Source organism: Acyrthosiphon pisum, chromosome A1 (assembly GCF_005508785.2).
Source record: "Acyrthosiphon pisum isolate AL4f chromosome A1, pea_aphid_22Mar2018_4r6ur, whole genome shotgun sequence".
NCBI classification, from domain to species: Eukaryota; Metazoa; Arthropoda; class Insecta; order Hemiptera; family Aphididae; genus Acyrthosiphon; species Acyrthosiphon pisum.
The window spans coordinates 107,434,073-107,461,889 of NC_042494.1; the positions used below are offsets into that span (position 1 = coordinate 107,434,073).

At 28.2% G+C, this 27,817-nt stretch overlaps 3 protein-coding genes across 9 annotated transcripts; 2 read left to right on the forward strand and 1 right to left on the reverse strand.

Annotated features, from left to right (window-relative positions):
• The first annotated feature begins 1,056 nt into the window (after positions 1-1,056).
• Positions 1,057-7,683, forward strand: LOC100161429 (nucleolin 1). Of its 3 annotated transcripts, XM_029487986.1 has the most exons (12): positions 1,057-1,324; positions 1,945-2,000; positions 2,081-2,121; positions 4,044-4,250; positions 4,475-4,780; positions 4,976-5,149; positions 5,208-5,303; positions 5,370-5,470; positions 5,755-5,793; positions 5,958-6,125; positions 6,322-6,882; positions 7,189-7,388. In XM_029487986.1, exons 1-11 carry the CDS (start codon positions 1,232-1,234, stop codon positions 6,880-6,882), a joined length of 1,842 nt encoding a protein of 613 aa, XP_029343846.1. In that variant the 5' UTR covers positions 1,057-1,231; the 3' UTR covers positions 7,189-7,388. The 3 variants fall into 3 exon arrangements, with proteins under 3 accessions (XP_029343846.1, XP_008183135.1, XP_001946376.2); XM_008184913.2 differs by lacking the exon at positions 6,322-6,882 and having other exon boundaries at positions 7,189-7,683; XM_001946341.5 differs by lacking the exon at positions 5,958-6,125.
• A 1,801-nt stretch (positions 7,684-9,484) lies between these two features.
• On the forward strand, positions 9,485-14,726 carry LOC100159384 (palmitoyltransferase ZDHHC18). Of its 4 annotated transcripts, XM_029487988.1 has the most exons (11): positions 9,485-9,581; positions 9,667-9,754; positions 9,818-9,986; positions 10,074-10,234; positions 11,186-11,350; positions 11,940-12,077; positions 12,169-12,320; positions 12,889-13,006; positions 13,066-13,181; positions 13,239-13,401; positions 13,900-14,726. In XM_029487988.1, the coding sequence occupies exons 3-11, from the start codon at positions 9,838-9,840 to the stop codon at positions 14,175-14,177; spliced, it is 1,440 nt and encodes a 479-aa protein (XP_029343848.1). In that variant the 5' UTR covers positions 9,485-9,581; positions 9,667-9,754; positions 9,818-9,837; the 3' UTR covers positions 14,178-14,726. The 4 variants fall into 4 exon arrangements, with proteins under 4 accessions (XP_029343848.1, XP_001946418.2, XP_016659879.1 ...); XM_001946383.5 differs by having other exon boundaries at positions 9,667-9,986; XM_016804390.1 differs by lacking the exon at positions 9,485-9,581 and having other exon boundaries at positions 9,592-9,754.
• A 472-nt stretch (positions 14,727-15,198) lies between these two features.
• LOC100168279 (hypoxia up-regulated protein 1) lies at positions 15,199-27,704 on the reverse strand. 2 transcript variants are annotated; one of them, XM_001946431.5, is made up of 16 exons: positions 27,169-27,692; positions 26,909-27,075; positions 26,576-26,844; positions 26,302-26,507; positions 24,408-24,588; positions 24,130-24,316; positions 20,944-21,093; positions 20,677-20,880; positions 20,185-20,608; positions 19,837-20,107; positions 19,611-19,776; positions 19,239-19,502; positions 19,046-19,153; positions 18,902-18,968; positions 18,561-18,773; positions 15,243-16,220 (listed from the first exon to the last, which is right to left on the reverse strand). In XM_001946431.5, the coding sequence occupies exons 2-16, from the start codon at positions 27,044-27,046 to the stop codon at positions 16,186-16,188; spliced, it is 2,883 nt and encodes a 960-aa protein (XP_001946466.2). In that variant the 5' UTR covers positions 27,047-27,075; positions 27,169-27,692; the 3' UTR covers positions 15,243-16,185. The 2 variants fall into 2 exon arrangements, with proteins under 2 accessions (XP_008183133.1, XP_001946466.2); XM_008184911.3 differs by lacking the exon at positions 18,561-18,773 and having other exon boundaries at positions 15,199-16,220; positions 27,169-27,704.
• Between the last annotated feature and the right edge of the window lie 113 nt (positions 27,705-27,817).

Below are 27,817 nucleotides of genomic sequence, written 5' to 3' on the forward strand. Positions count from 1 at the left end.
AAAAATTTATAAAATGCTCAACTTTTATATCTAAGGATTGAAAATTTAAAACAAGATTCCACGTAAATATTTAATTCTGTTACCAAAAATTCTAAGAAATACATAAGCACAGTTTATTTTTATAGTCATTTTAAGTTCGAATTTGGACGAAATTACATATTAAAAAACCTGGAATAACTATTTTAGTTATTTTGTTGTGATTGTATAATATTATTTGTGGGTAATTGAAACTTCTAAAGTATACTATTATATATCTATGATAGTACCACGGTTTGTTGTTGATGTATAACGCGTTACCTAATGGATATTATGATATGATTAATTTGAAAATTATTAATAATACTATAGATAAGTATACCTAAATATGTATGTCTAATATCTAGACTGACATACCGTCTCCTCTCGGAATCGTTTTTCTTATACAGCGATATTATATCATTGAATTCAAATTTAATACTATCCATTATACAGTGACCCACTTGTACCCTACCGTATAGCAGAGCGACATCCACTTACCCACCTTTTTATACGTATATTTGCAGTATACTTATTTTATTTTAGTTTTCAATCTTGTTCGATGGGAAAGTGAATCTAGTTAGTGCTTCGGTCATTCGGGAGGGCAAATTTCTCAATAGTTTTCAAAATCGCAGGGAAAAGCGGACATTTTTATGCAGAATCGGTGTTCCACAACATCGATTTTGGTTTTTACTGTTTTTAGCGTAACTCTAAAACAAATGAACATGAAATTTTCACTAGTAATGTTTGTTAGTTGTTTGTTTTACTTATATGGGTATGTAAAATATCAAAAATTTAGAATGCTCATATCTCATTTGGAAATTAAAATATCGAAAAAAAGCCAACGCTTAGATGATATTTTGAATTTTCAATTGACAGGACGTCGTTGCCGAGATCGTCTGTTAAACACGTGGACTTGTCCGGGCAATCGAGACATCAACTTATACGGCCGCCACAGTTTATGAGGCTCATGACAGTTGGCTACACCGCACACGTTCCCACCCACCCACTACGAATCGTCTCCCTCGTGGACGGCAGGCCGCTTCCAATGAAATAAACAAATCCGAATTCTTTTACGCACCGCCGCCACGGACCGCAACATATAGAACCACGAGTTTCATTTGAGTGCCGGGCCATTTAGTCGTCCTGTCCCGAGACACGCTGCCTGCTGGTACATATTTTTTTCAAATTTGAATTAGCACCACGCAATATCAAAATGAGTGCTGAAACCGTGAACGCGTTGGTGTTCGACTATTTGAACTCGTTGGATCAGAACCTTGCAAACATGTTCCAGACCAAGACTAAAGCCGTGAGTATATTGAGTTTATACTATGGAAACCACGTGTGCCTATGATTTTTTCGTCAACTATCCGATTAGTGATGATATTTTACCACGTATTTACACCAGACATATGAGTTGACGAACGCGTCTTCGTTTAATTACGTTCAGGTATTTAGGCTGTGAAAAATAAAAATAATATTAATAGAGTATTCATATCCAAGGTTTTTATTAAATTTTTATTTTTTTTTACACGTGTTATCCAACGTTATCGGTCTTAAGATTTTATTACATAGTAAAATCCTGAATAATACTATAATATATGAATACACCTGTATATAATATTTTGAACCTGTGTTGACCTTGAACTTCTAACTAATTCACACGGTTATTGGATCTTTATTCATCATTGGTTTTCAGATCTATATTTTGTGTAATACCTAGGTAATATTAACTGTTTAAATATTTTATTGTTGTAAATTTACCGTGATAAATGTTTTAATAAACTTCCCACCTTTTTTTAAAAATTCTTGTTTTCGATTTTCTTGTCATTTAAAAAAAAAAATGTCTTGTTCTTAGTTAATTATTAGTACCTAGTACTACAACATAGAAATATATTCTAATTGTTTTGTTATTATTTAAAATTTTAGTCAAAACTGCAGAGGGGACAAACCAAATTAACCCAGCTAATAGATGATCATTTGAAGTATGTATTATCAATCTTATACTTAAGTTATTATAATAATCTATTAATATAGTTAATTGAAATTTTAAAAATATTTTCAGGACTTCTAAAAAGACTATTAAATTGCAAAAAAAAGGACCTTGTAAGTTAAACAATTATTTATTGGAACTATTACCTATTAATATTTTACTTATATTTTAAAATAACTTACATACATTAGTGCTAGATAAAAAATCTAGTATCTAACCATGATAGCCTCTTATAAATATGAGTAGATACCGATAATATTCACTATAAAATATCTCATATCTGTCCCCAGTCAATGTAAATTGTGTCCTTTGTTTTAGATTCTGAGTGGAACGATGAATATATTGATTTTACAATGATGTGTGTTTTTTTTTTTATTTTAAAATTTTTTTTTGTGTTGGTGTACACGATAAGTAGTCGAAATAATGCTTCGATTTTCAACTTCAGTATCTTGTTTGATTGGAAAGTGAATATCGTTGGTGCACTGAGGAGGTAAAAATACTTGAAAATTTAATACAAGGCTCCTACTATATTGTTACAATGACATTTGAAAAATATTAAAAATACATAGGCACGATTATTTTTTATAAGTATTTGAAGTTAAAATTTTGACAAAATGTATCAAATTTAAAATTTGAATAATTATTTTGTAGTTAAAAAATTATAAAATGTTCAACTTTTATATCTAAGGATTGAAAATTTAAAACAAGATTCCACGTATATATTTAACTCTGTTACCAAAAATTCTAAGAAATACAAGAGCACAGTTTATTTTTATAGTCATTTTAAGTTCAAATTTGGACGAAATTACATATTAAAAACCTGGAATAACTATTTTAGTTATTTTGTTGTGATTGTATAATATTATTTGTGGGTACTTGAAACTTCTAAAGTATACTATTATATATCTATGATAGTACCACGGTTTGTTGTTGATATACCTATAACGCGTTACCTAATGGATATTGTGATATGATTAATTTCAAAATTATTAATAATACTATAGATAAGTATACCTAAATATGTATGTCTAATATCTAGACTGACAAACCGTCTCCGCTCAGAATCGTTTTTCTTATACAGTGATATTATATCATTGAATTCAAATTTAATACTATCCATTATACAGTGACCCGCTTGTAACCTACTGTACAGCAGAGCGACATCCACTTACCCACCTTTTTTTGCTCTTGATTATTACTAAATGTTTATTTGAAAAAGTTATTATTACATAGTGTTCTTCACTTTTTACAAATTAAGTACACCAATAAAAATATAATCTTTGCGGACCACTGAGTAATTGTCAACAGACCCTAAATATTGATGGACTACCGGTGGAAGAGGATGCTTAAGGTTAATTGTGATATTAGTATAATGAGGATTACTTGTAAGACAGTTTGAACAACTGTATGATGTAGGTTATGTTAGGTACAATTCAAAGGATGTACCTCCGTCTTACATACTGTGTCTGACATAACCAATTTCTGTTCATCGGTTTTGATATTATACTACGCGCCACATGAGAATGCATTCGGCACGCAACTGGTCTATGGTACGCGCCTGCCGCCAAAACTGGCGGGTGGCAATCTTGCTTATAAAGTGGTGGAGATGTACGAAAAAAGACAAGTTTTGGTCGGCTGCCGTAATGCCATATACATCCTCTCGTGGCGCAAGGTATAGAGTGAATTAATAATTATTAATTTATTAATAAGACAAGGATACTATATTTGTCACTACTCACTAATAATTGATAGCTGTTACATCGCTGTTAGCTGGTTGACTAGTTTCTACACCAAGAGTCACCTTTTTTTTTACAGCAGACCAGATCTGAAATCCTCTTTGGCATCACTCACTAAAGTTGTTAAAAGATAAGGGATAGAAAAGTAATGCAATCTAAATTATGAAAATACAATTTTTTGACCATAATTTTTGAAATAAAGTTCTATTGTAACAAATAAATTAAATGCATATCTCAGTGAATAAATTACTAAATCTGATGATCATTTGGTTGACTCAATTTTTAATTTATTTATATAGCTGTAGATCAAATAATTAAAATAAGCAATGGTAAAGCAGCTGCAGTTGCCGATGAAGAATCTGAAGAAGAAAGTTCAGAGGAGGAAGTTGTTGCACCAAAACCAAAAATTAACGACAAAAAAGGCAAGATAGTAGAAAAAAAAGAAGAAAGTTCTGAAGAAAGCTCAGATGATGATGATGATGATGATGAACCACCAGTAAAGAAAGGTATTTATGATTTAGATGATTTATTTAGAGTATCTTAGTCCTTGAATAAGTATTAAATGTAAATATAATATTTTGTTGATACCGTTCAATCCTATTTTAATTTCTTATTCAATTTACTTTTGATAAAATGTTTGAAGTAATTTATATAGGCTTTAATTAATATTAACTTTTATTTAAATATTCAATTAACAATGGTTGTTTATAAATAAATAATCGTTTTGCAGCATGTATTGCCCCTGTTAAGAAGCCCGCTGCTAAGAAAGAATCTAGTTCAGAAGAAGAGAGCTCAGAAGAAGAAACTCCTGCTCCAAAAAAGCCTGTTACTAAACCAGTTGTAATGCCACCCGCAGCTAAGAAAACTGCTGCAGAAGAATCATCAGAAGATAGCTCTGAAGAAGAAAGTTCCGAAGAAGAAAAGCCTGCAGTCAAAAAAGCCCCACAGGTACCTGTAAAAAAGGCTAAAGAAGAAAGTTCAGAAGAGGAAAGTTCTGAAGAGGAAGATGTAGTTCCAGCTAAGGTTCTAGCCAAAGGTATAATTTTAACTTAATCATTTACTGAAGTTTCCATGTGTTACATCCTTGAATTTGAAATAATTATTTAAACCAAGTGTTCTAAACTTTTTATGTTTTTATCCCAACTTTGTGTGCAAGGAATTTATTTTATAGATTAAAACTTTATACTTATAATTATTTTAAAATATATATGGTTTTGATCATTTTCAATAGTTGCTGCCAAAAATGGAAAAAAAGAGTCTAGTTCGGAAGAAGAAAGTTCTGACGAGGAAGATACACCTGCAGTAAAGAAGGTAGCCGCTCCGCCAGCTGTGAAAAAACCCCAAGAATCTAGTTCTGAAGAAGAAAGTTCTGATGAGGAAACTGTAGTTAAAACTCCAGCAAAAGGTTTGTTTTCAAAACCTTCCATATTATAGCAACTTTAATTTAATTTTTTTAATTTTAGCTCCTGTTTCTGCAAAGAAAGCTAAAAAAGAATCTAGTTCTGAAGAGGAAAGTTCAGAAGACGAAACCCCAGCTACAACCAAACCATTGAAAAAAAGTAAATTTTTTATTTTATTTTTATTTTGGATGTGATTTTTAACTTATATTATTTATTGTATTTTAGCTGTAACTAAACCAGTCGTTGCTAAAGAAGAAAGTGAAGAAGAATCTGATGACGATGATGATGATGAAGAAGAAGAAGTTAGCAAGACTCCAAATAGTCAGGTAAAAATCCACGATCTTGTTTGAGAACGCTTCGTTATCAGATTTTATCAATAATTTATTTTTACTTTAAAATTGTACAGTGAAAACTTAGTTATTTTTTTTGTTTTATGATACCAAAAAAATGTCAACTTATTACACGTTTGTTAAAATTAAATAATTATAAATAATTGTCTAACAACATAATCTTTAACCGGTTTCACTGTATTTATTTACTTTTGAATCTATTCTGTTGACAATAATTATACTATATTATTGCAACTTAAAATATTTTCTATTTTATTTAGATCAAGAATCAGCCGTTTGTTAAAGCAGCAAATGGAGATGTAAGTAAATCTTAATTTTTCCTATGTATTAACTATTTTGGAAGAACTTGTCTGAGGGATAGGGTTGGGCTAGGTTCATACTACATACTGTATACAATATGTAAATTAAATATTAGTTAAAATGTATTTTATTAAAAAATAAATCAATTAAACAATGATTTTAGAATAAATTATTAATGGGAAACATGGAACAATTTGATACTAGTAACAACTCTTTTGGCTCTGATAAAAAGAAAAACCAGCAAAATAGACGATCAGATCCTTATAGGCGTGTCCGTGATGATAATGTCAGTGTTGATGGACGTCTTTTGGATAATTCACTAAAAGCAAAGGTAAGGTTAGCCTTGATTTTTGTGGCTAACCAAACTGGCGCATGAAAATAAATTCATAAATGTAAAATAACTTAGAATGAATAGTGGTTTCTTGATTATAATTCTTCCAAAATAGTACAATATGCTGTTTTTATTTAATTGATATTTTTCATGCTCAGTTTGGAATAGTTCACTAATTAATATTACTCCCATCTAGGATGAAAATGGTTCCGGCAACAAATGGGGTGAAGACCGACAGGGCGGTTTCAGAGGTGGTAGAGGCAATAGAGGAACTCGAGGAGGATTTGGATTCCGAGGTGGTCGTGGAGGCCGTGGGGGTTTCAATCGTGATGATGATCAAAATGGAGGAGGAAGAGGTGGTTTTGGTCGTGGTGGAGGTGGTGGTCGTGGGGGTGGGTTCAAACGTAAATTTGATGATTCCGGTGAAGGGGAAGGTGAAGGCGGTGGTTTCAGAAAGAGTTTTGGAAGTGGAGATGATAATGGTGGAGAACGCCGTAGTTTTGGAGACAAAAGAGGATTTGGTGGTAATAGGTTCGGTGGTGATAGAGGAGGATTTGGAGGTCGCGGTGGTGGTGATAGAGGTGGAAGAGGATTTGGTGGCCGTGGTGGTGATAGAGGTGGAAGAGGATTTGGTGGACGTGGTGGTGGAGACCGTGGCAGGGGCGGTCGTGGGGGTGGTGGAGACAGATATTTCAATAAAAGTTTTGACTCTAATAGTTCAACACCTCAAAACAAAAAAATTAAATTTGATGATTGAGTAAGTAATCATATTTATTATACAGTAGAAGCTGCTTATTAGAAACACTTTGGGACCAAAGTGAAATGTGTCAATTAACCGATTGTTTCTAATAAGCGATTTGTTAGATATAATATACGGGCGATCCGTCCTGGTACATTTTGTTTCAATAACGTGATTGTATCAATAATCCGTGTTTCTAATAAGCGGCTTCTACTGTACTTGAGAGTATAATTATTTGTATTTTGCAAATTAACTTTTACCAGTTAATTAGTGATATTGTGCCAAGCATTAATACGCAGTAAACTAATAATTTTGTATTTGCAGAAAGGTCAATATGAAAATTGGGGTAAGAAAGCTGCTCTAGACTTACAATACACTAAAGGAAAATCATTTAGACATGAAAAAACAAAAAAAAAACGTGGCTCTTATCGTGGTGGTCAAATCGATGTAGGTGTTAATTCCATTAAATTTGACGATTAATAATATAATCGTTATCAACCCATAATTTTTTATTTTTTAACATTGTTGTTTTTTAAACAATTCCTATCATTATTACAATTTCATTTTTTAACTAAATATAAACAAGAGTTTGTAATTGCATTTTCTTAAATTTTCTTTTATTAATAAACTAGATTCGTGTATTTTAAGTTTAGAAGTAAGATTTGTATATAATTAATATTTAAGTGACTGTAATTAAAAGTTATGTATTCAATTTTGAATTAAGATATAATTTTAATTATTATTAAATTACCTCATTAAAAAAATTTAATGTATGTTGAAAAATATATTTTTTTGATAAAATATAAGTGGTACCATAAATTTAACTGTTATTGATTTACTATATAATTTTAATTAATTCTACCCAGATATTCCACAGTCCACACCCACATTTGTTTCCTTTGACCTTATATTTAGGTTTAGACTAGTGTATAAGGGTGATTTTAACTGTTTTCTAACTTAAGAGGATACTACACCATGTGTTGTTCCCGTCTTACAAATTACAGCGTCACGGAATAGAGAAATAGACAGCATAGCAAAAACTGTTTTGCGCGGGAATGAACTGAGAAGGCTACAGTATAACTAAGAAACGAGGCAACTCACCACATAAAAATAGAGAACTTAGGCTGCGCAACGTCGTTTTTTTTTTTTGATATCACTTAAATGAAAAGTTCTTACCGTTTCAAAAACCATTATTGTTTGTTTTTCTAACTTGAAAAACTTTTTTAAAAATCTCGTTTCTTAGTTATGACTGTAGCCTTCTCGGTTCTTTTCCACACAAAACAGTTTTTGCTATGTTGTACATTTGTAAGATGGAGACAACACGTGCGGATGTAGCGTCCTCTTAAAAGTAATAACTAGCGCTTTTTTAATATTTTTTTTAGAGTGAATGCTATTTTAAAATTGTGTAATTTAACAAATACATGTGTCGTGTCCTCTTTAAGTTATCGATAGCTTGAAATGAATGTTCTTCTAAATAGTTCGTGAGTTTTCAATTTGTTGCTTTATATTTTATAATGAAACAGTAATGGCATTTTTCATGGTAACTTGAAAATGTACATATATGTAGCTGCTGGTCACTGGCGTCTGGAATCTCGGTGTTCCTATGAACTTCTTTATTTTAGTTTTGTGTGCGACTAAATATTAAAAAATACATAATGATCGACTGCTAGAGTGGAGCAACAATATAATGCATTTTATCAATTTTAATTCGAAATAGTTCAGTATCTATGATTAAAATGTATACAAATAGTGGATAACTGCAACATATACTAACGTATCGATTAATTAATCAAAATCTACAACTCTTACTAAAGCTCAATTATTTTATGGAGAAGAACCTTTTGTCCGTCTACCAAAATGGCACGGCCATTAATTCGATTTTCGTTCACAATAAATCGATTAATTTAAAAACAAATGGTGACTATAATAGGCATAGACTGACTAGCCAATCGTACGGTACGTGTCGCTTTATATTCGAATAACGTACCGATCCACCCACACAAATTGTAAAGCGCTTCGTGCGCGCGATGGCGCAAGTAAAATAATCCTATAATAATATTATAATGCATCATGTATAACGGCTGTGGGTCAAACTGTCAAAGGACTCGAGAGGCCACTGGCCAGACCTGTCACTAGGTCATATTCATATAGTGTTGGATCGTTCGTCCTTCGGTCGTTGATTATAAATTATTATGAATTGCTAGTACTTACAATTTATAATCAATAAAAAAAATATATCCAATAGATATCTGAAACTGGGGTAGTGGGCACTGGACAATGGCTACAACAGACTGATATTAGGTTATTATAATATTATGATGTACTTAAAAGGCCGCAACTGAAAATTGCCATTACGGTGTACCGCAGTCCAGTATTTTATCCTTACCTGCTGTAAGGCACTATCTATGAGATATAATTTGAACTTTTTTGAAAAAAGTTCAAAAATTGTTTTTATACATGAACTCACGCTCACGACATCATCAGATTCAGATAATGTCAGATTTTGAGTACCTATGAAAGCCTTTTGATCTTGGTTGACAGTACGTCAGTACTTTACATAATTACCAAACCGTCCTTAACACCATAACGTGCAGTATAATATTATCTTTTTTTTTGTAGATGTCGATATCATGGTTGAATATTCCCGCTCATCCACTGACAGCAATGGTTCTCAAAATCATGTGTAATCTATAATCAATATAGATTGCAGGTTATGGGTAATTTGATGTTTTTTGTTTACCTATAAATTGTTGATAAAATTCTTCATCGACGACACAATAAATAATACCTATAATAATTTAGGTATAATAAAAATTAAAAAACTGGGTGAAATTGTATTGTTCTTCGTTTGCATTGGCCTCGCTATCCGTTACAACCGTTTCAACCAAAAGTAGGTAGCAATGCATTACTGTGCGCCTAACACTTTATGACATTTATGCGGAATACCATTCAGATTCAAATGACCCATTGGGTATGGCCAAAGTCACCAGGAAATGGGAAATGTTCCCTGGTCGAAACCGATTCTGCTGTGACGGCCGGCTCATGATGGCACCGCATGCGGCAGTGTTCTACATCAATGTGATACTCATCATTGGCACGAGCGTCCTCTTCTTTGTATTCGAGTGAGTTGAGTCGACGCCATATATTATAATCTGTTTGACCAATATCTATGATGTGACAAATTATTTACCTATTTTTTGCTGTTCTAGCTGTCCGTACCTTAGCCGTCGTGTGACTCCTGTGATTCCAGTCATTTCGGGAGTGTTGTTTCTCTTTGTCATCGGCTCGTTGTTCAAGACTAGTTTCACGGACCCGGGTATTATTCCCAGGGCGACTGACGACGAAGCCGCTTACATCGAAAAGCAAGTTTGTAAGTTTGATAAAATTTGTTTTCTGAATTAGTATTAATGTAAGTCTTACATACCTAGATTTGGCTGTGCAGTGACTACCATATTCTTTGATACAGTCCAATTTTTAATATTTTAACTCTCAAAGTAGTTGCTTAGCAACTATATATAATGTTTTATTGTAGTGCATTTTCGTATTGTTTTTTTGTGAGGTTTTGTTTAAAAGTTTTGATGCCATGATAGCGGCATATACAAGGGGTATGTTTGTGGGATAGACATCCTCCTTTAACACATATTATATAAAAGTTATTTTGATATTATAAGTGAAAAATATTAATACCATTTATGTTATTTTTTCCATACATATACATGAATGTCTTGAATAGCCGATTGTTTTCATAGAAATGTGTATTTGTTCTCCTCAATTAATACAATTGAATATCATGTTTATTAGTGTATGAATTAATTTCGTCAAAAAAAATAGAACCTTTTTTATTTGCCATATTATTCTTTAACCTTTTTTAGGTATTTTTAAAATGCATTAGACAGTGGACACTGATCAATTTTAATTCATGTTTTTGAAAAGCTGTGGTTAGCGCTTTAATGCAATTATTTTTTTCCATAACTTTCATCTAATTTAGTCCTATTTTTAAAACCAAACTAGTAGTGTTTAATGATTTGATTAACAATAGTAAAATATTGAATTAAAACTAATAATTAAATACTGCCTTCTTTACAAAGAAATTTGATGAATGTTTTATTGATACTTTCAGAAAAAAACATAATTTAACAATAATTTTGTCATATTATAACAATTATTATTTACTATTCAAATTAACCTATATTTACAAATGTTCAGTCAATTGTCAAGATACTATTTGATCAATCAAATATATCTAAAATTATTTATTTTCATATTATATTTTTTTAGTCTGTTAAATGAAATATTATATTTTTAATGGATTATAATTTAGACATTAGTATACCAAACAATGGAGGCACCCCTACTATACGACCACCTCCTAGAACCAAAGAGGTAGTCATCAAAGGAAATTCAATCAAGTTAAAGTATTGTGTAACATGCAAGATTTTTAGACCGCCAAGAGCATCCCATTGTAGTTTATGCAACAATTGTGTTGGTAAGTTTTATTAAGATTTTTAGTATTCAACTGTATAATACGATATTAATAAATTATTGGTTAAGGGTGTCAGAGCCTTTTGTTTAAGTACAAAAACTTACTTCTCAGGAAAAACAAACCATTTGTGTAATAATACAATTTTGATAATTTCATTTTTATACGATAAAATTGTATAGGGCGCAGAACTCCTATTTAATAAATTTTCAGAAGCTGTAAAACACTTTTAAATAACACAAAATGTTGAGTATTTTTCAATGTGTTTTTTTTTTTGTTATTTAAAGTTATACTAAAACTTTTCCTATGTTACCTGAATAACGTTTTCACTTTAAAAACAAAATTAAAATTATTAAAAACCGACTATTCCACTAGGGTTATTGTTTTTTCTGTAAAGTGCCTTTTGAAATGGCTTGATTTTATTTTTTTTTTTATGGGTCGCCGTAGAATACAACTAGAAATGTATGTCTATTTAAAAATAGCTGGCTTCATCACCCTTAATTAACTTTTTTGGACTGAAATATTTATATATATAGAATATAAATAAATGTTCTTTCGCTTATATCATATGATATAATATATTTTTAAAATTTAGAAAACTTTGATCATCACTGTCCATGGGTAGGAAATTGTGTTGGTCGTCGGAACTACAGGTTTTTCTATATGTTTATTGTTTGTTTATCTTTACTTATCATCATCGTGTTCATTGGAGCAGTACTACATTTATTTTACTGTAAGTGTTTTCAATTTTGTTCAAATTAATTTGTATAAATACTAAATAGGTATATATTTATTTCATTATTTTGTGTATTTTTTTTATTTAGTATCTGAAAACAGACTAATGGTAGATGCTATTTCTGAATCACCTACTAGCGTTATAGTAGTAATTATTACATTCTTCAGTTGTTGGAGCGTAATTGGACTGGCTGGATTTCATACATTTCTTGCTGCATCCAATCAAACGACTAATGAAGATGTTAGTATATTATTTATTTTTATGTATTGTATAATGTATATATTATAATTTATAATTTATATAAATACTAACATTTGCAGGGAAGGAAGATAGCCTCTTTCGTTTTATTAGATTAAATATACATAATAGTTTTTTAATATATGATTATTTCCATGTATAATTAATATGAAATTAATTAAAACATTTTCTTATTTTTTTCCAATGATGGAATAATATGTGATTTATATTTATGTAATTTTCTGAAATACCTTATTATTATTATTAATTATATTCTCTTCAAACGCTTTAATAAAAATTATTCTGCTTCAAAAACAAAAATTAAAATTAAGATTTTTATTATTAGTTTAATTTAAAATATATTGATATTTTGTATGTACAGTGAACACTGAATTGTTATTTAATTAATTTTTCTTATGATAAATTTTTTTTTTAAAATTAAATGAGTTAAAATTAGTCAGTAACTAAGTATGAAATTATCATTCATCGAGTTCACTGCTTCCATCCTTGCAAATAAAATGTTTGCATTAAAATAAAATTATGAAATAAAATAATAATATATTGTAATTAGATTAAAGGATCTTTTGCCAGTCGAACAGGACGGCCAAATTCCAATCCATATAGTCGAGGTAACATCTGTGCCAATTATTGTTATGTATTGTGTTCTCCTCGTCCTCCAAGTCTTTTAGGTATTCATAACTATTAGTATATTGTTCTAAATAATCTTAATTCACTTTATATATTTCAGATAGACGTGGTGTGGTTTTGTCGTTAACCGAATCTAAATCAATGAACAAAAGTCAGAGTAGAGATACAGTAATATCTAATAAAGGGTTTGAAGTTTCTGATGCTCCTGTCAACCAGGTAATATGTAATAATTATTTTAATATTTTATGTACTTAATTTAATTTTAATTTATAGAATGGCAAGACAAATACTGATGAGATACAATTGCATCAATATGGTTCATCTAGTATGTTACAACCAGATAGCCTGGACCGCAATCAACATACATTCACAACATCAATGCCAAGTATTCATCATTCGCAAAACAATCATGTGCATCAAAGTCATATAATAAATGGTTTGTATCAAAAGCCACCAACCTCCCATTCTCCAATCTTAATCGCATCACATAATCATTACCCAACTGACTATTTTTTAGTTCCCACCAACCCAAATTATTTTTACGCTAGTCTACCTTTGCGCAGGGACCGTGCAGCAATGTATTATTCAGCTGTTTCTCGAGTTCCTAGTTATCGTTGTAGGAACAATCAAAAACTTTACTATAGTCACTGTCGTGAGCATGGTGGGGGTACTTCATCAACTAGGATGCACTTATCAAATAGTATTATAAATAACACTAGTTAAGTTAACGCTCATCTTTTTGGGAACTTTAATGAAAATAATTAAATTGTTAAAATATATGTTTTGTTTCTTTTTAAATGCTTTTCACTACCATGTAAGTTGATTAGGATTAATATTTGTTGGTAAGTGAACTCTAAAGCTTGAGGTTGAATTTATATAAATAAATATATTAGTTAATTCATTTTCATATAATGATGTTTGTATCACTATATAGGTGTGAAATTCAACAAAAGTGTAACTTCCTTGACTAACACATTCAATGATACTGGCATTTACGAGACTATTGAACCGGGTCGATTAGATCCAGATCTAGATTTAGATGATGGGTCAAAAACTATATCTAGTGCTCCACCACTGAGTGCTAGTCGGCTACAACTACTTCAGGACACGACAATGATCGAGTCAGCTTTAGACCTAGATTCATTAGAAGATGCATCATCAGTTGGTACTGGAAGCCAAGTGAAATTGGTTAAAAACAAAAATACGTTATGACTAAACTAGATTGAAAAAAAAACAAATTATGTACCTGTTAATTTTTGTAGTCATATATAAATGTGAAATTCCTTATGGCGTTTAGGCAATTTTTATGTTGTTTTAATATGACCTATAAATAAAATTAGTGTCAAAATTGTTATTTACCACCAACTGACTGCCCAATCAAATTGTTTTAGGATTAACAATTTTAATGTTATTAAATAAGTGCCTTTTGCTTTATTTATTATTCTAATTAGGTCCTAAAACTAAAGCCTAACATTTTTTAAGTATTTAATTTCATTACTAAACAGTAAACACCATGTCATATTTTGCACTTTTCCAATTTGGTCCTTAAAGTTATTAATTTAGATACATATATTTTTTTGTATTATAAGATAACTTAATTTAAATTATAGTATTGTTATACGGCATTACAGAAGTGTTGTGGCTAAGGTTTGACTTAAATATGCCAATGAATAATATGTTTTATTTTTATAGTCAGGGTTTATGAATAGGTAATTATTATTGTTAAATTTTTCTTTTTTTAATAAAAAAAACTAACTATTTTTTTTGGGTGTTACCATCTTCTATAAGACTTTTAAACATTCTAATAGGTAAATCAATTATTTATTATTTTTATTAATAATTAGTCTGTACATTTTTTTTTTAAAATTATATTGTTCATGAATTTGCGGTTGTGCTTTTACTTGAATTAACGCGTTAGTGCCTATTTCTTGGTAATAATTTTTTTCTTTTTTATAATTAATGTTATTGATAAAAGTTTATTAATTAGATAAAATAAATTCAATATATATTTTTATATTCACATTGTTCAATATTTAAATTGTTATTTGTTTTTAAAGGTAAAAATAGGGTTTATTATAAATTTTGATTTTCTTAAAACAAAGACATCAAAATAAAATTTTGAACATTTCTAAAAAAAGAAAAAAAATTTAATATGGCTAGTTTGTTTTTTTTTGTAAAGACTTGTACATTGTATTTATTATACAGTTTAAAAATAGTTTTAATCATTGATACATCATATTTTATTCATTTAATATTTAAAGCAGTAATATACAATTATTTTTTTACTAGCAATACATTTTTATTATTCTTTATATTTTACATATAAGTCATTATCAGTGGATTATAGAGGTGAGCTAAAGTTAATTATTGTGATTATTCAGTGACATCAATATATAATACAATTCAATTAATATAATGATAATTTACAAAAAAAATTATTTTTAATTTTTATGCATGTACTTAAGTTTTAAAAGAACACTTTATTATACTGATTAATTAAATTATAGAAAGGATTATGTCATGTCATGTGTATTATTATACCCTGTTACTATGAAATAGGATAATAATAATATGTAAGTAATATACACCAATATAAAACAATGAAAATTGTGAATACGACTGATCCAAAATGTACTATTATGTAAGGTATTATTCATTAAGATAACTATTGTTTTTTTTAATATTAACAGCAATACAATTTTGGATTAGCTAGTGGATATTTTAATTTATGCAAAATAGTTTCATATAAAAATGCTTTTTTAATACTTAAAAAGAAAATTACAACTAACCAAAATTTGACAAAGTTTTAATGTATAATTAACATCACAATGTCTTCTTAATTTTAAACAAAACAATTTTCAAAATGTATGTACAGTTTGTTTTCTACTTTAAATAATATTTGTAATTATAAGTATCAAGTATTAAAAATGTATACAGTTTCTTGTTTATCATTATCTCAGTTTTTCATTGTTTTATACTTTGATAATGTGAATGTGCGCTCAGAACCATTTATAAACATTTTTTTTTCTTTAATAATAATTTTACTTATTTCATCCAATTTTATTTTCAACGATGTAATTAAAAAATACAACAAAATGCAATTATCCAGAGTAAATAAATTAAAAAATGTACAGAATTAACATTAGTCTTCAATAACTGGATCCTGGAATGCACGATAGCCTGTGTTCACTTGCACAATTTAGACACCAATTTTCTTTTATTATAACTCCGTGTGTGTGTCATCTCTTTTCTCCTCTATAACAAAAATAATCTTAATTAAGTAATATGAAAGATATTTAGTAAACAAATGTAGGTTTAAATAACATGTAAAACTAATAAAGCATCGGTGAAACCAATCATAAACCTTACTTAAGAAATATTATTTGTATATCATTATACAATGTTTATAAAACATATATATAATATTATGAACCAAGTATTAGTAAATCCATTTTATAAAACTTTAACGGGTGATTATCAAACTCAATGTTCTACATTCAAACATGTCTAGTTAGTAATTATTATTTAAAAAAAAGATATATTTTACTAAGAAGTTTTTAATATTTTGGGACAAGTAATTTTTAATAGATTTTGAGTAGAGCGACAGTATGTAAACTGTAAAGGTTTTACGATAATAGTTTTAATTGATTTGTTTGTCTATCTATCTGTGGGAGCTGTAAAAATTATATTATTCTGTATTCATTCTATAATGCAAAAAATCTCTTAACCTTAAAAACGACCATAACTATGATAAAAATGGGAATATTTATGCAACACCTACCAGTTTTTGACAATATCAATTTATGTATAAAGGACATAAACAAATTATTTTGTATATCTTAGAATTTACCAAGATCAATCAGTAAATGGCAGAATTTTGGATATTTACCAAAATCCAGGTACTTAAACATACTTTTACAGTTACCTATTTTTAACATGACTTTATTTCAGTCTGTAAATTAATGTTTAAGTGTTAATAGACCTAGTTAACAACAGTTACAGTTCGGTTTTAATGTTAGTAATAAAATAAACAATTTTATAGAAAAATAAAATCAAATTATACTAAAAGCAAATGTCATTTAGTACAGGAATGGCAAATAGGATTTGGTCAATGTGTCAATTTCTGACACAATTCAAAACAAAATTTCAGACGTGACACTAATTAATTTTGTTAATTGAGAATTTTTACAAAGTATATATGAAAAATCAATGATAATTAAGTAGAAAAAAATCAACTCTTATTGAATGTTAGGAACGTTTTACTTCATATTGCTTGAAAGATATGTTTGGTTAATATGATGTTGCTTGCAAAGGTATACAAATACATTTAGACACATAAAACTCTTTCGGGTGCCATCGATAAATTCTCCCATGCCACTTTTTTGCCATCCCTGATTTAGTGCATATTATTAGTTTATAAAATGTTGACGATGCTATAATACTATGGACTAAACAAGCAGAGAACTAAAGTAGAATTCAGGCCAGAAAATGTTTGTGTCATCACAAATATATATATATTATTTTTTTTTCATAATAATTATGAGTTTGCTAAAAGTTAATTTTACAATTTTTAGCTAGTACTTTTAATATTTAATGCTGTTGGTAACTTATAACATTTAATGCCTTTAAAGTGTACACTCAAGTACAAGAGAACATTCAAACAACTAACAACCACACGCTATGTTTAACAGGATATCACACCCGCATGTGTTGGCTTCATCCTACACACGTACGACATAGACAAAATGTGTTAACACAGTCTGAATAGAACTCGTTCAATTTGGGTGTTAAACATTTTTAAAAACCTATTACAAAATTAAAAGATGATAATATTTTGGAGGGCAAGACGTTGAGTTTTTTTTTTAATTTAAATTTTAAAAAGTTGAGGGTATTTTAAAAATGTTGAAATTTTTGCTATTTCTAAACGATATAATGAAAATAATGAATATAATAAATTGGGTATAATGGAAAAAACTCAACGACTTGCACATAGAAATATTGTCATAATTCAATTTTATAATAGGTATTTACTATTTTTACTCTAGAACCAAAATTAAGCGATTTATACTACATTAACGCGTTTTGTCTATATTGTATGTGTAAGACAGAGACAACAAATGTGAGTATGATGTGTTCTTAAGTGCATTTCGTCATATTTCCTCACAAATTATAGTTATAAAATGAATAACTATAATAAATTCTTTTAAAGCCGACATAATTGACCTCTAGCAATTTTATGAATCATAGTAGGAATAATCTTTAAATAAGTATATTATGTTAGTATTTTTCATTTGGTAAAACAAAATTATAGAAGATCTCCCAAAAGTTACAAAACATACATGCTTAATAATGTACTCTTTAAAATGAGTGATTTAATTACTAAAATAAGCGAAATGCAATTTGTATAATACAAATAACCAATGCTGATGAAATCCATGATGAAATATCCGCCTTTAAATTATGTGGCAATTTGGAAATTTTTTCTGTAAAAACATATTGCAGAGCTGAGCAAGCATTGTGCAATAAGCAACTATAGTAAATAAAATAAAAACTGCCGTGCTCCATCACCGTTGTTAAACATCTTGAGATTCTCACCAGTTTTGGTAGGTTCAACTATTGGTAATTCAGTTGGTTTGGGTTTATCTGTTTTTAATGGACTTTCAGATTCGGCATTATCTTCTATAGTATTACTTGGTTCATGTGCAGTAGACTTGTCTACATCATCATGCGCGTTAGTCTTAACTGTAGAATCATTATCTTGTTCTTCAGGTGTTTTAGCTTTTTCATTATCAGTCTGTGATGTTGGTGCTTCACGAACAACAATTATTGATTTAAGTTTTATTAGTTGAATAAGTCAAACACAACAAAAAAATCTCACTCTAATTCAATCATATCTGTTAAATAAAAATAAATTGGTTGAGAGGTAAAACACTTACCTTTGACTTTAGGTTCCTCTTTCTTTTTTGGTTTCCAGGAAGTGAATTTTGTCATCAAATATCTCATCTAAAAAAATTATTTGTATAAATTGTTAAGCCAAGAATTAATAATTATAAATATATATTTTTATTATTATTATGTACCTCGCGTTCTATCGATGAATGTTTTATTGCAATTGTTTGAATTGTCAACACCGGATCAACAGACTTTGGAAGTTTTTCCTGTTCTTCTACTTGTTTATCTTTCCAGCTCTACAAATAAAATACCAATTTTTTTTTTAGTTATATTTAACTGTGTATTCTGGTTATTCTAATTTGTAAATATCAATATTCTTACTGTAATTTCGGAAATCAATTTGTCAAGTGTATCTATTTCTACTTGTGTAAATGGAGTATCATCCAATGTGGTATTTTTTATTTTTTCCAAAAATGAATTACTATTGTTCAATGCACTATTTAGTGCTTCCAATCTTGATGGTCTTTCTGCATGCTCAAAAGTTCTTTCCCAAACAGGTAATACTATTTTTTTTAAATCATCAAATTTAGAGTCTAAAACTTCAGCTTCAGCACCAAAACCATCATCTTCCAACCAATCTGATATCTTAAATACATTTTAAATTGGATTTATATTACAACATTTAACTAACTTAAGTGTTACAATATTGAATATTTAATATTTGAGATTTTAAGCAATTGTAATAAAAATTACCTCAGAACATTTATCTAAGATTGATCGAGTTTCAATCTCAGTAGCAGAACTAGAATAATCAGGTTGTTCTAATTTTTCACGTGTTTCAATAATTGCCGTTTCTAAATTATTTAAAGAGGTTTCTTTGCGTGATTTTGCTAAATCTATTTCTTTAAGTCCTGCTATCCTAGAAAACAATAAAAGCTCAAATAAATAAACAATTGTTCATGCATCTATAATAACATACTTATTAATTGAACTTTGCAAATCATCATCTTGAGCAGGAAGTACAAATAAGTATTCATGGTTAACATCAATAGTTTCTTTAACTGTTACAACTTTTAAATTTTTCTTAGAATCAGAAATTGGAATTGTATCATTTAATTTAACTTGTTCAGTACTGTTTGTTTGATCAAAAGTATCAGTATTATTTGTTGTATTATTAGGAGCTTGGGAAATAGGATCTTCTTCTGGAGCTTCATGAACTGGTTTTTCTTCTTTTAATACTTCTTCAGGACCTTTTAAATATAAATATTTATTATTTTAATGTTAATTTACTATTTTAATTATTTTGTTAATTGTAACTACTTATTACCTTTAAACAAATTGCTAATTGTATTTCCAATCTTTGATAAAGTAGATTCTTCTTCTGTATCAGCTGTAACAGTTTTTTCAACTAACAACTCAACATTTTGTAAAACTAATAATCCACTATCATCCATTGCAAAGTGTGCTTTTATTCCTTTGGTATCGGCACCTTCTTGACCTTGATATTTGGAATAGGCATCTCGTACACCATTTAATTTAATATTACTTAATGACAAAGAACCTAAACATTTAATTTCATTTTCATCTAAATGGCCAAGTTCTGCATAACCCACAGTGAAATCAAAATCTTGTTGATGCTTATTAAATGTTATTATTTTGCGTTGTGGATATGGATTCATGTGACCAAACAAAATGCGCTTGACTTGTTTTGCTGCTTTATTCTCATCTATAACTTCTTTATCAAATGTAACCTGGAAATAATATAGTTCATTAAGTACTTAGGTCAAGATAATAAAAAATTATAAACGAAATAACTAACCTGTATAGGGAATAATGTAGCATCCTTAGTAATAAATGCTTTTACTTTAAATCCATTACTAAGATCTGCTGCTTTATATGCAGCTCCTAAAGCAGAAGCTTCATCAGTATTTAAGGATCGACCAAGCGGTTGATTACTCTTTAAATCTTTAACCAAACGGTCTTGAACTCGAGGAACTCTAGTACCAGCACCAGATAACATAACCTAAAATATTATTAAATAATTTAATAGAATAATTATTTCTTTGGAAATAAAATAAAAATATACTTGTTCAATCAGTTCAATAGTTAATCCGGATGCTTCTAAAGCTCTTTTAGCTGGAAGCACAACTTTATCAAATAAATCTTTACACAATTCTTCTAATTCTTCCCTGGTAACTTTGATACGCATATCTTTTTCATCAATTAAGCCTTCTATCTAAAATTAAATATTTACTTTAGTGCTTAGCGAGGAAAGTATTATGTATGTTCAGTCTATCATCATGTTTTTGATCATAAAATATGTTTTAGTCTTCATCATTGTGAGTGCTTTTTAATTGAAAATTTGATCTTTACTCAATAATTGGGGGCAGTGGCGCCGAATCTTTTTTAATCACTGGGGTAAACTCTTGTGGGTACCTACCTCCCAAACCACCTTAAAAGATGAGGATTTTTTTTTTTATATTAATAAATGAAATACAGGGCGATCCTAAGGTTTATTTATAGGGGGGGGTTCGGAGTGAATTTTCTGCTTAATGTTATCATTTTGGTGTGTCTTTTGTACATGGTAAATAGTCAAAATAATGCTTCAATTTTCAACTATTCTTAGTTATCCTTAGAACTTTTTCTGGTAGTTAATTAAATGTAGTTGGTACATACAAGAGATTAGATTTTAATTCACAGTGGTTTCCAAAAAGTAATTTTAACGCAAAATCTGTTTTTGACAAAACCGATTTTGGTTTTTTGGTATAACTATAAAAAAAATTACTGTAGATGCATGATACTTTTACTGAATATTTATATTTGAATTTTCTATACACCATACAGTTTTCAAAATTGTTTGACTCATGTTTAGCTATTTATAAGTATATGATATTTTCGATTTTATTTTATATATTATATTTCATTATAGTTTTTTTTTTAAAATTATTATTGATAAAAAAATGTTCAATAGGTCAAACACTTGATTGAGCGTAATTCCACAATAACTTTCTATGAGTGTCTAAAGTAGGAATTTTCAAAATTTGAAAATCATTTTGAGTTGGAAATTCATAAAAATTTACATTTTCTATCTAAGTTTTAAAATTCAATGCAAAATTCCTCAAAAGTTTGTTTACTTTAAATAAAAAAAAGGTGGGCAAGTGGGTGTACAGTAGGTTACAAGTGGGTCACTGTAGTGGATGCTGTAAAATTTGAATTCAATGATATGATATAATTGTATAAGAAAAACGATTCTGAGCGAAGATGGTCAGTCAGCCTATGATATTACTGAGTATATTTAATGATATTATTATGAATAATGTAATTTTTATATAGCCTATTTACGTGGAACGATTGAAATTTTTAATCTTTAGCTATAAAAGTTGAACATTTTATACATTTTTAAGAACAAAATAATTATACAATTTTAAATTTGATAAATTTTGTCAAAATTGAACTTTAAATGATTATAAAAAAACTGTGACTAAAGATTTTTAATATTTTTCAAATCTCATTGTAACAATATAGTAGAAGCGTTGTATTAACATTTTCAAGCATTTTTACTCAACAAATAAAGTTTTATTGACATTCATAGTAAGAAAAACTAATAAAATTGGAAAATTAAAATGTCCCTAAACAGTTCAAAACAAATCAAAATCTTTTGAAAATGTTATAGTGTATAGAAAACATGAATATAAACAACCAGTGAAAATTTCATGTATACACGTTCATTTTTTTTTTAAAGTTGCACTAAAAACTAATATCGATTTTGTCGAAAACCGTTTTTGTGGAAAAATTCCCTTAATTTTTATGTTGTTTTTCCCGTTGCTTTTGAAAATTATTGGGAATTTTAAATTTAAACCTCCCCAATGTACCAACTAGATTCACTTTCCCATATGTTACTGTTACAGTTGAAGAAAATCGAAGCAGTTTTACGGCCCCAAACCGTGGTGACAGACACAAAAATAAAAAAAAAAACACAGATCATTGTAAAATCAATACATTTATCGTTCCCCTCAGAATCTAAAATGTTTACCAGAAAGTCAAAATACATTTATATGAGTGTTATAAGTTGAGATTTTACAACATTGGATATTTACTCGTTTTCTTATGGAACTGTTTTATTATTTTGTTGTAATGCAAATGAACAACCGTAGACACTTGAAACTTATACCAATAATTTATTTAATAATTTTCTATACTCGAATACAATTTTTTTAATATTTTGAGCTGTTAAAAGTCATTTGGAATTTTCAATTGTTTTAGTTTTGTTTTCTATAAATATCAATAAAATGTTTATCATTGGGCCAAAAAGCTTGAAAATGTAATACGAGGCTCCTAACACATTGTTACAAAAGCAGTTTAAAAATATTAAAAATACATTGGCATAACTCTTTTATAAGAATTTATAGTTAAAATTTTGATAAAATTTACAAATAATTTTGTAGTTAAAAATATTTATGATGTTCAATTTGTATAGCTAAGAATTGAAAATGTAAAAGAAGGTAGTTTATACTGTACCAAAAAATCTAAAAAATATATTAACACTGTTAATGTTTATATACATTTTAAGTTTAAACCCCTTTAAATAGGTACTTGAAAATAGATAGATACTTAAATAGATACTTTTTTAGGTATATTATTATATTATTATATTTATATTTAATACACACAATGACATTTTTAATTTCAAATTTTTCAGAAAAAATTAATTTAATCTAGTGTAGTACTAATTCTGAATAGTAAAATAAATTACTTTAATCACAATAACATCATCATTCATCAAATATATTTAGTTATATTATAAGCCGACAGACCGTCTCCGCTCTCAATTGTTTTTCGCATACAATGATTTTATATCATAAATTTCAAATTTAACACATCCATTACAGTGACTCTTTAGATACCTTATGTGCAGTATAACCTACAGAACGTACTTGTCCGCTTTTCTTTCTTCAAAAATATTATTTTTATATGGTCTAAAGTTGATACAAAACATATAACTTATAAGTATTTAAAGGTCAGATGAGCCTGAGTGAACAATACTACCCTACAAAACAATGTTCTGCTACATCACTCATTTAAGTTTTAATTACTTATAACTCTTAAACTACTAGTCCTAAATTCAATTATTATGTATCAAAATACTTAGAAAAATATTCTACTTTGGAATAAGAAATTTAAATTTAAAATTTTGTTTTTTAACAAATAGAGCCCATATCAAATAACCTAATTATAATTTAACAATTCAATAATTAAAATAATATTTTATTACTTGGGCAAAATGTTCAGTGTTAGCACTTAGTACATTCTTTAATCGTCCAGCTTCTTTGAATAATTTTGCCATTGATCGAGTATTTTTAGTAACATCATTGGGTGTTAGTTTTAAATTATTAAATTTGGCTGCTAAGTAATCTCTTAGTCGTAGTTGCATTTCCAAGCCACCCAAATTACGTTCATAGCTAAAAGATAAATAATTGACATTTATTAAATTACATTTTTAGAATAATAAATCATTCAAATATTAACAAAGATTAAAATGTAGATACAAACCCCACTCCTAGTACAGCAAGATGAGGTTGAAGTTCAGGAGCTATTCTATCTTTAGATTTTATCAACTGATAGGATACAACTGAAACCTGAGTACCATATGCTCCCATATCGTAAAACATCATATACATTGGCGTTGTTTCATTAAAACTTTTTGTACGGAATATACCATAATTTAGTGCAGCTAAAAATTAATAATATGAAAAATAGATTATTTTTTAATTTTTAATTTGTAATTTAACATACAACTTTAAATTTCTAGTTTTTTAATATTTCTAAGTTTTATTATTTTTGTTGCTTTTTATTTTTTAAATATTTTCATCAACAATCATATTGTTCATTTTTTTTTTATACATTTAACTAACTTTAACCTATAACTTTAACCAACAATATCATTAAGTACGAGTATTTTATTTTAGTTGATTACCGAGTAAATTTAGTGTTTATGAGATTAGAATAAAATGTTTGAAACTTTTTTTTAAATTCTTTAATATTTATATTTATTTATACCAAATTTATTTTTCTGGTTTTTTTTGTGAATTAAAATCCCAACCCTAGTTTTTAATTATTAATCATATATTTATAATATTTACAATATCCTAAATAGTAAATTTTGATAACATTTTCAATTGCAGATTGAATGAAATAGTTTATTAATTTAAGTATACAAATTTAAGTGTAAGCAAAAGTTTTGAAGCTAACAAAAAATATAAAAAGTATAATACATTAATACATAACATGGAGCAATAAAAATAATGACTCAAAGCTAATTGTAAATTCAGATAAGAGGGTATATTTATTTAATGATAACATTTAACAAAACTTTTAGACATTATCAAAAATATACTTTCAAACACAAACCCAATATTTATCCTGAACCTTATTTATTAACCAATATTCTTAATCTACTAGCCTGATATACCATAGGTATAAGTTATAACCTACTTTGTCACAATAATTAAGATGTTGTTAATTAGGTAATTCAACAAATCAGGTCATTCAAAAATCAGAATATGGCGGGTGATTATTTTATCATTGAACATTCATTATTTCAAAAAATATGAATGTTTTTTTAAAAAAAAAATACTTTAATTTCTAGTCTATAAAAACAAATTTTTAAAAATATTTTTTATCCTTAACATTTTTGAAGTTTTTTACTTTTTGAATGACAACATACAGTTTTAATTTCATATTTCAAAGCAGAATATTTCTCAAAGTATTTTGATACATACAAATCTAATTTAGTACTAGTTGTTTATGAGTTATAACTTTAAATACTTATAACATTCAAGCTACTCATCTTAAATTTGGTTGTTATATATCAAAATAATAGGAAAAATATTCTGCTTTCAAAGATGAAATTAAAACTGTTGTAATTCAAAAAAGTAAAAAACTTTAAAAAAAATTATACCATATTTAGTAACGACTTAGAAGCATGAACAAAATATATTTTCAAAAACATTAACACTTTTTGAATAATGAGTGTGACACATTAAATGAATCACCCGGGATTACTATGAAAAAATATTTGCATTTTCAATGAAAATGGAACGCTGGTTAAATTCTAAGTATAGAGTACTAGTAGTATAGAGTACTTAGTAGTATTTTTTGTTATGCAGAAATTATCAAATCGATAAAATAGTTTTGTTTTATACCTAGTATAAATTAAAACATTACTGAAAGTAAATAATTGTAATATTCTGAACATAAATTTCAAATTTATCTACCTAGCTAAATTAGCTAAGTACTCGGCTAAATACCTTACCTTATTTTTATACATATCATTAAATATTGAAAATGTTTGTACTTTATATTAGTTATGTTAATATGTAATAAATATTATTTTTATTTATGAAAATAAGGAATATAATTTGGTATTATATCTATAATTTTTTACCTGCAGTATAACTGTTAATTAGTTGTAGTACTTTAATTCCAGCAATTTCTGCTGCTTTTAGCATTGCAGTTCGTTCAGCTTGACCAAAATAACCAGGAACAGAAATTACTGCTTCATTTATAGCTTGTCCAGCACTATCTTGTGCGAATTCTCTTGCTTTTTCCAACATCATCGCCACAAGTTCTTCGGGTGAAAAATAATCATCTCTACAAATATAACAGTAAACATAATAATATGGCTTATATATTTGGATAATTCTTTAATTTATACATACGATTCACCGTGCTTGAAAAGTACTGTATTTCTTTTTGGATCAGGAATAATGTTGTAATAGGGAAAACGTTTTTTATAGAGATCTACAATTGGATTATCTATTTTCTTTCCCAATAAGTCAAGAAAATAAATGTAACAGTTGGATGGGAATCGAACGCCAACTGTAAGTGCATCTTCGCCAAATGTACGTTCACCATTGCGGAATGCTATAGCAGTCGGAGTTTTCCTTTTAGATTCTTTATTAAGAGCTATTTCCATTGGCACACCAGGCTGTACAACATTTAAGTACATTAAAATATATTTCTACACAATTAATTTATTATGTAATACTTACTGAAACTATTGCTACTTTCATCCATTCTGAACCAATATCGACACTCATTACAGCTAAACCGTGTACATTAGCAATATGTAAACTCAAAACCAAAAACATCGTCAGTGCTGTGACACATTTCCAGAATGGGATACCCATTTTGAAGATTGTCAAGAGTAAAAACTTACCTAAATAAAATAGATATTGGTGAAATAACTATTTGTCTAAATAAAATAAAAAATTTTAAAATATAAAATTGTAAAAATATAACGTTTACTTACGTAACTAAAAAGTATACTATTTTCCCCTTACACTATATTTTAGGAATAATCGTATGTAATTTATTACAACGAAAATTGGAAAAATCCACCGGGTAAAGTGGAAACTATCATGTCTGATATTGATAATATTATCAATGTAGAATTTTCACAATAATATTTTAAATCCAAATAATATAAGTACAGTAAAGATCAATTAAATATATTAGAGACAATTTGTTTGAATACCCTTACAACTGTAACGTATAAGTCAGGCATACGGCTAATGACTACGTATGCTAAGTTAAATTAAATATCACAAGACACAAATTAAGACGTAACATAATCGTAACTCAACACACATTAGTTATACATAAGTACAAAAAAACCAACAAAATCGCCGATTTGGCGGCTTCTGATTGGTCGACTGTCTTGACACGTATCTGCCAATTTTCCTAAAGTTTTACTCAAATATCCATTTTGTACCCGTTCGTTGATAAGAATGTCTTTAAAATGTGGGTAATATGTTTTTTTTATACTTCATTTAACATTGATTGATTGATCACGGACAGATACATATAATCCATAAACCATAAAACTCATAAGTAGTCAGTAGATTTACAATAGAATTTATTTAGAACATAAAAATGTATCATTATATATTATATGATCT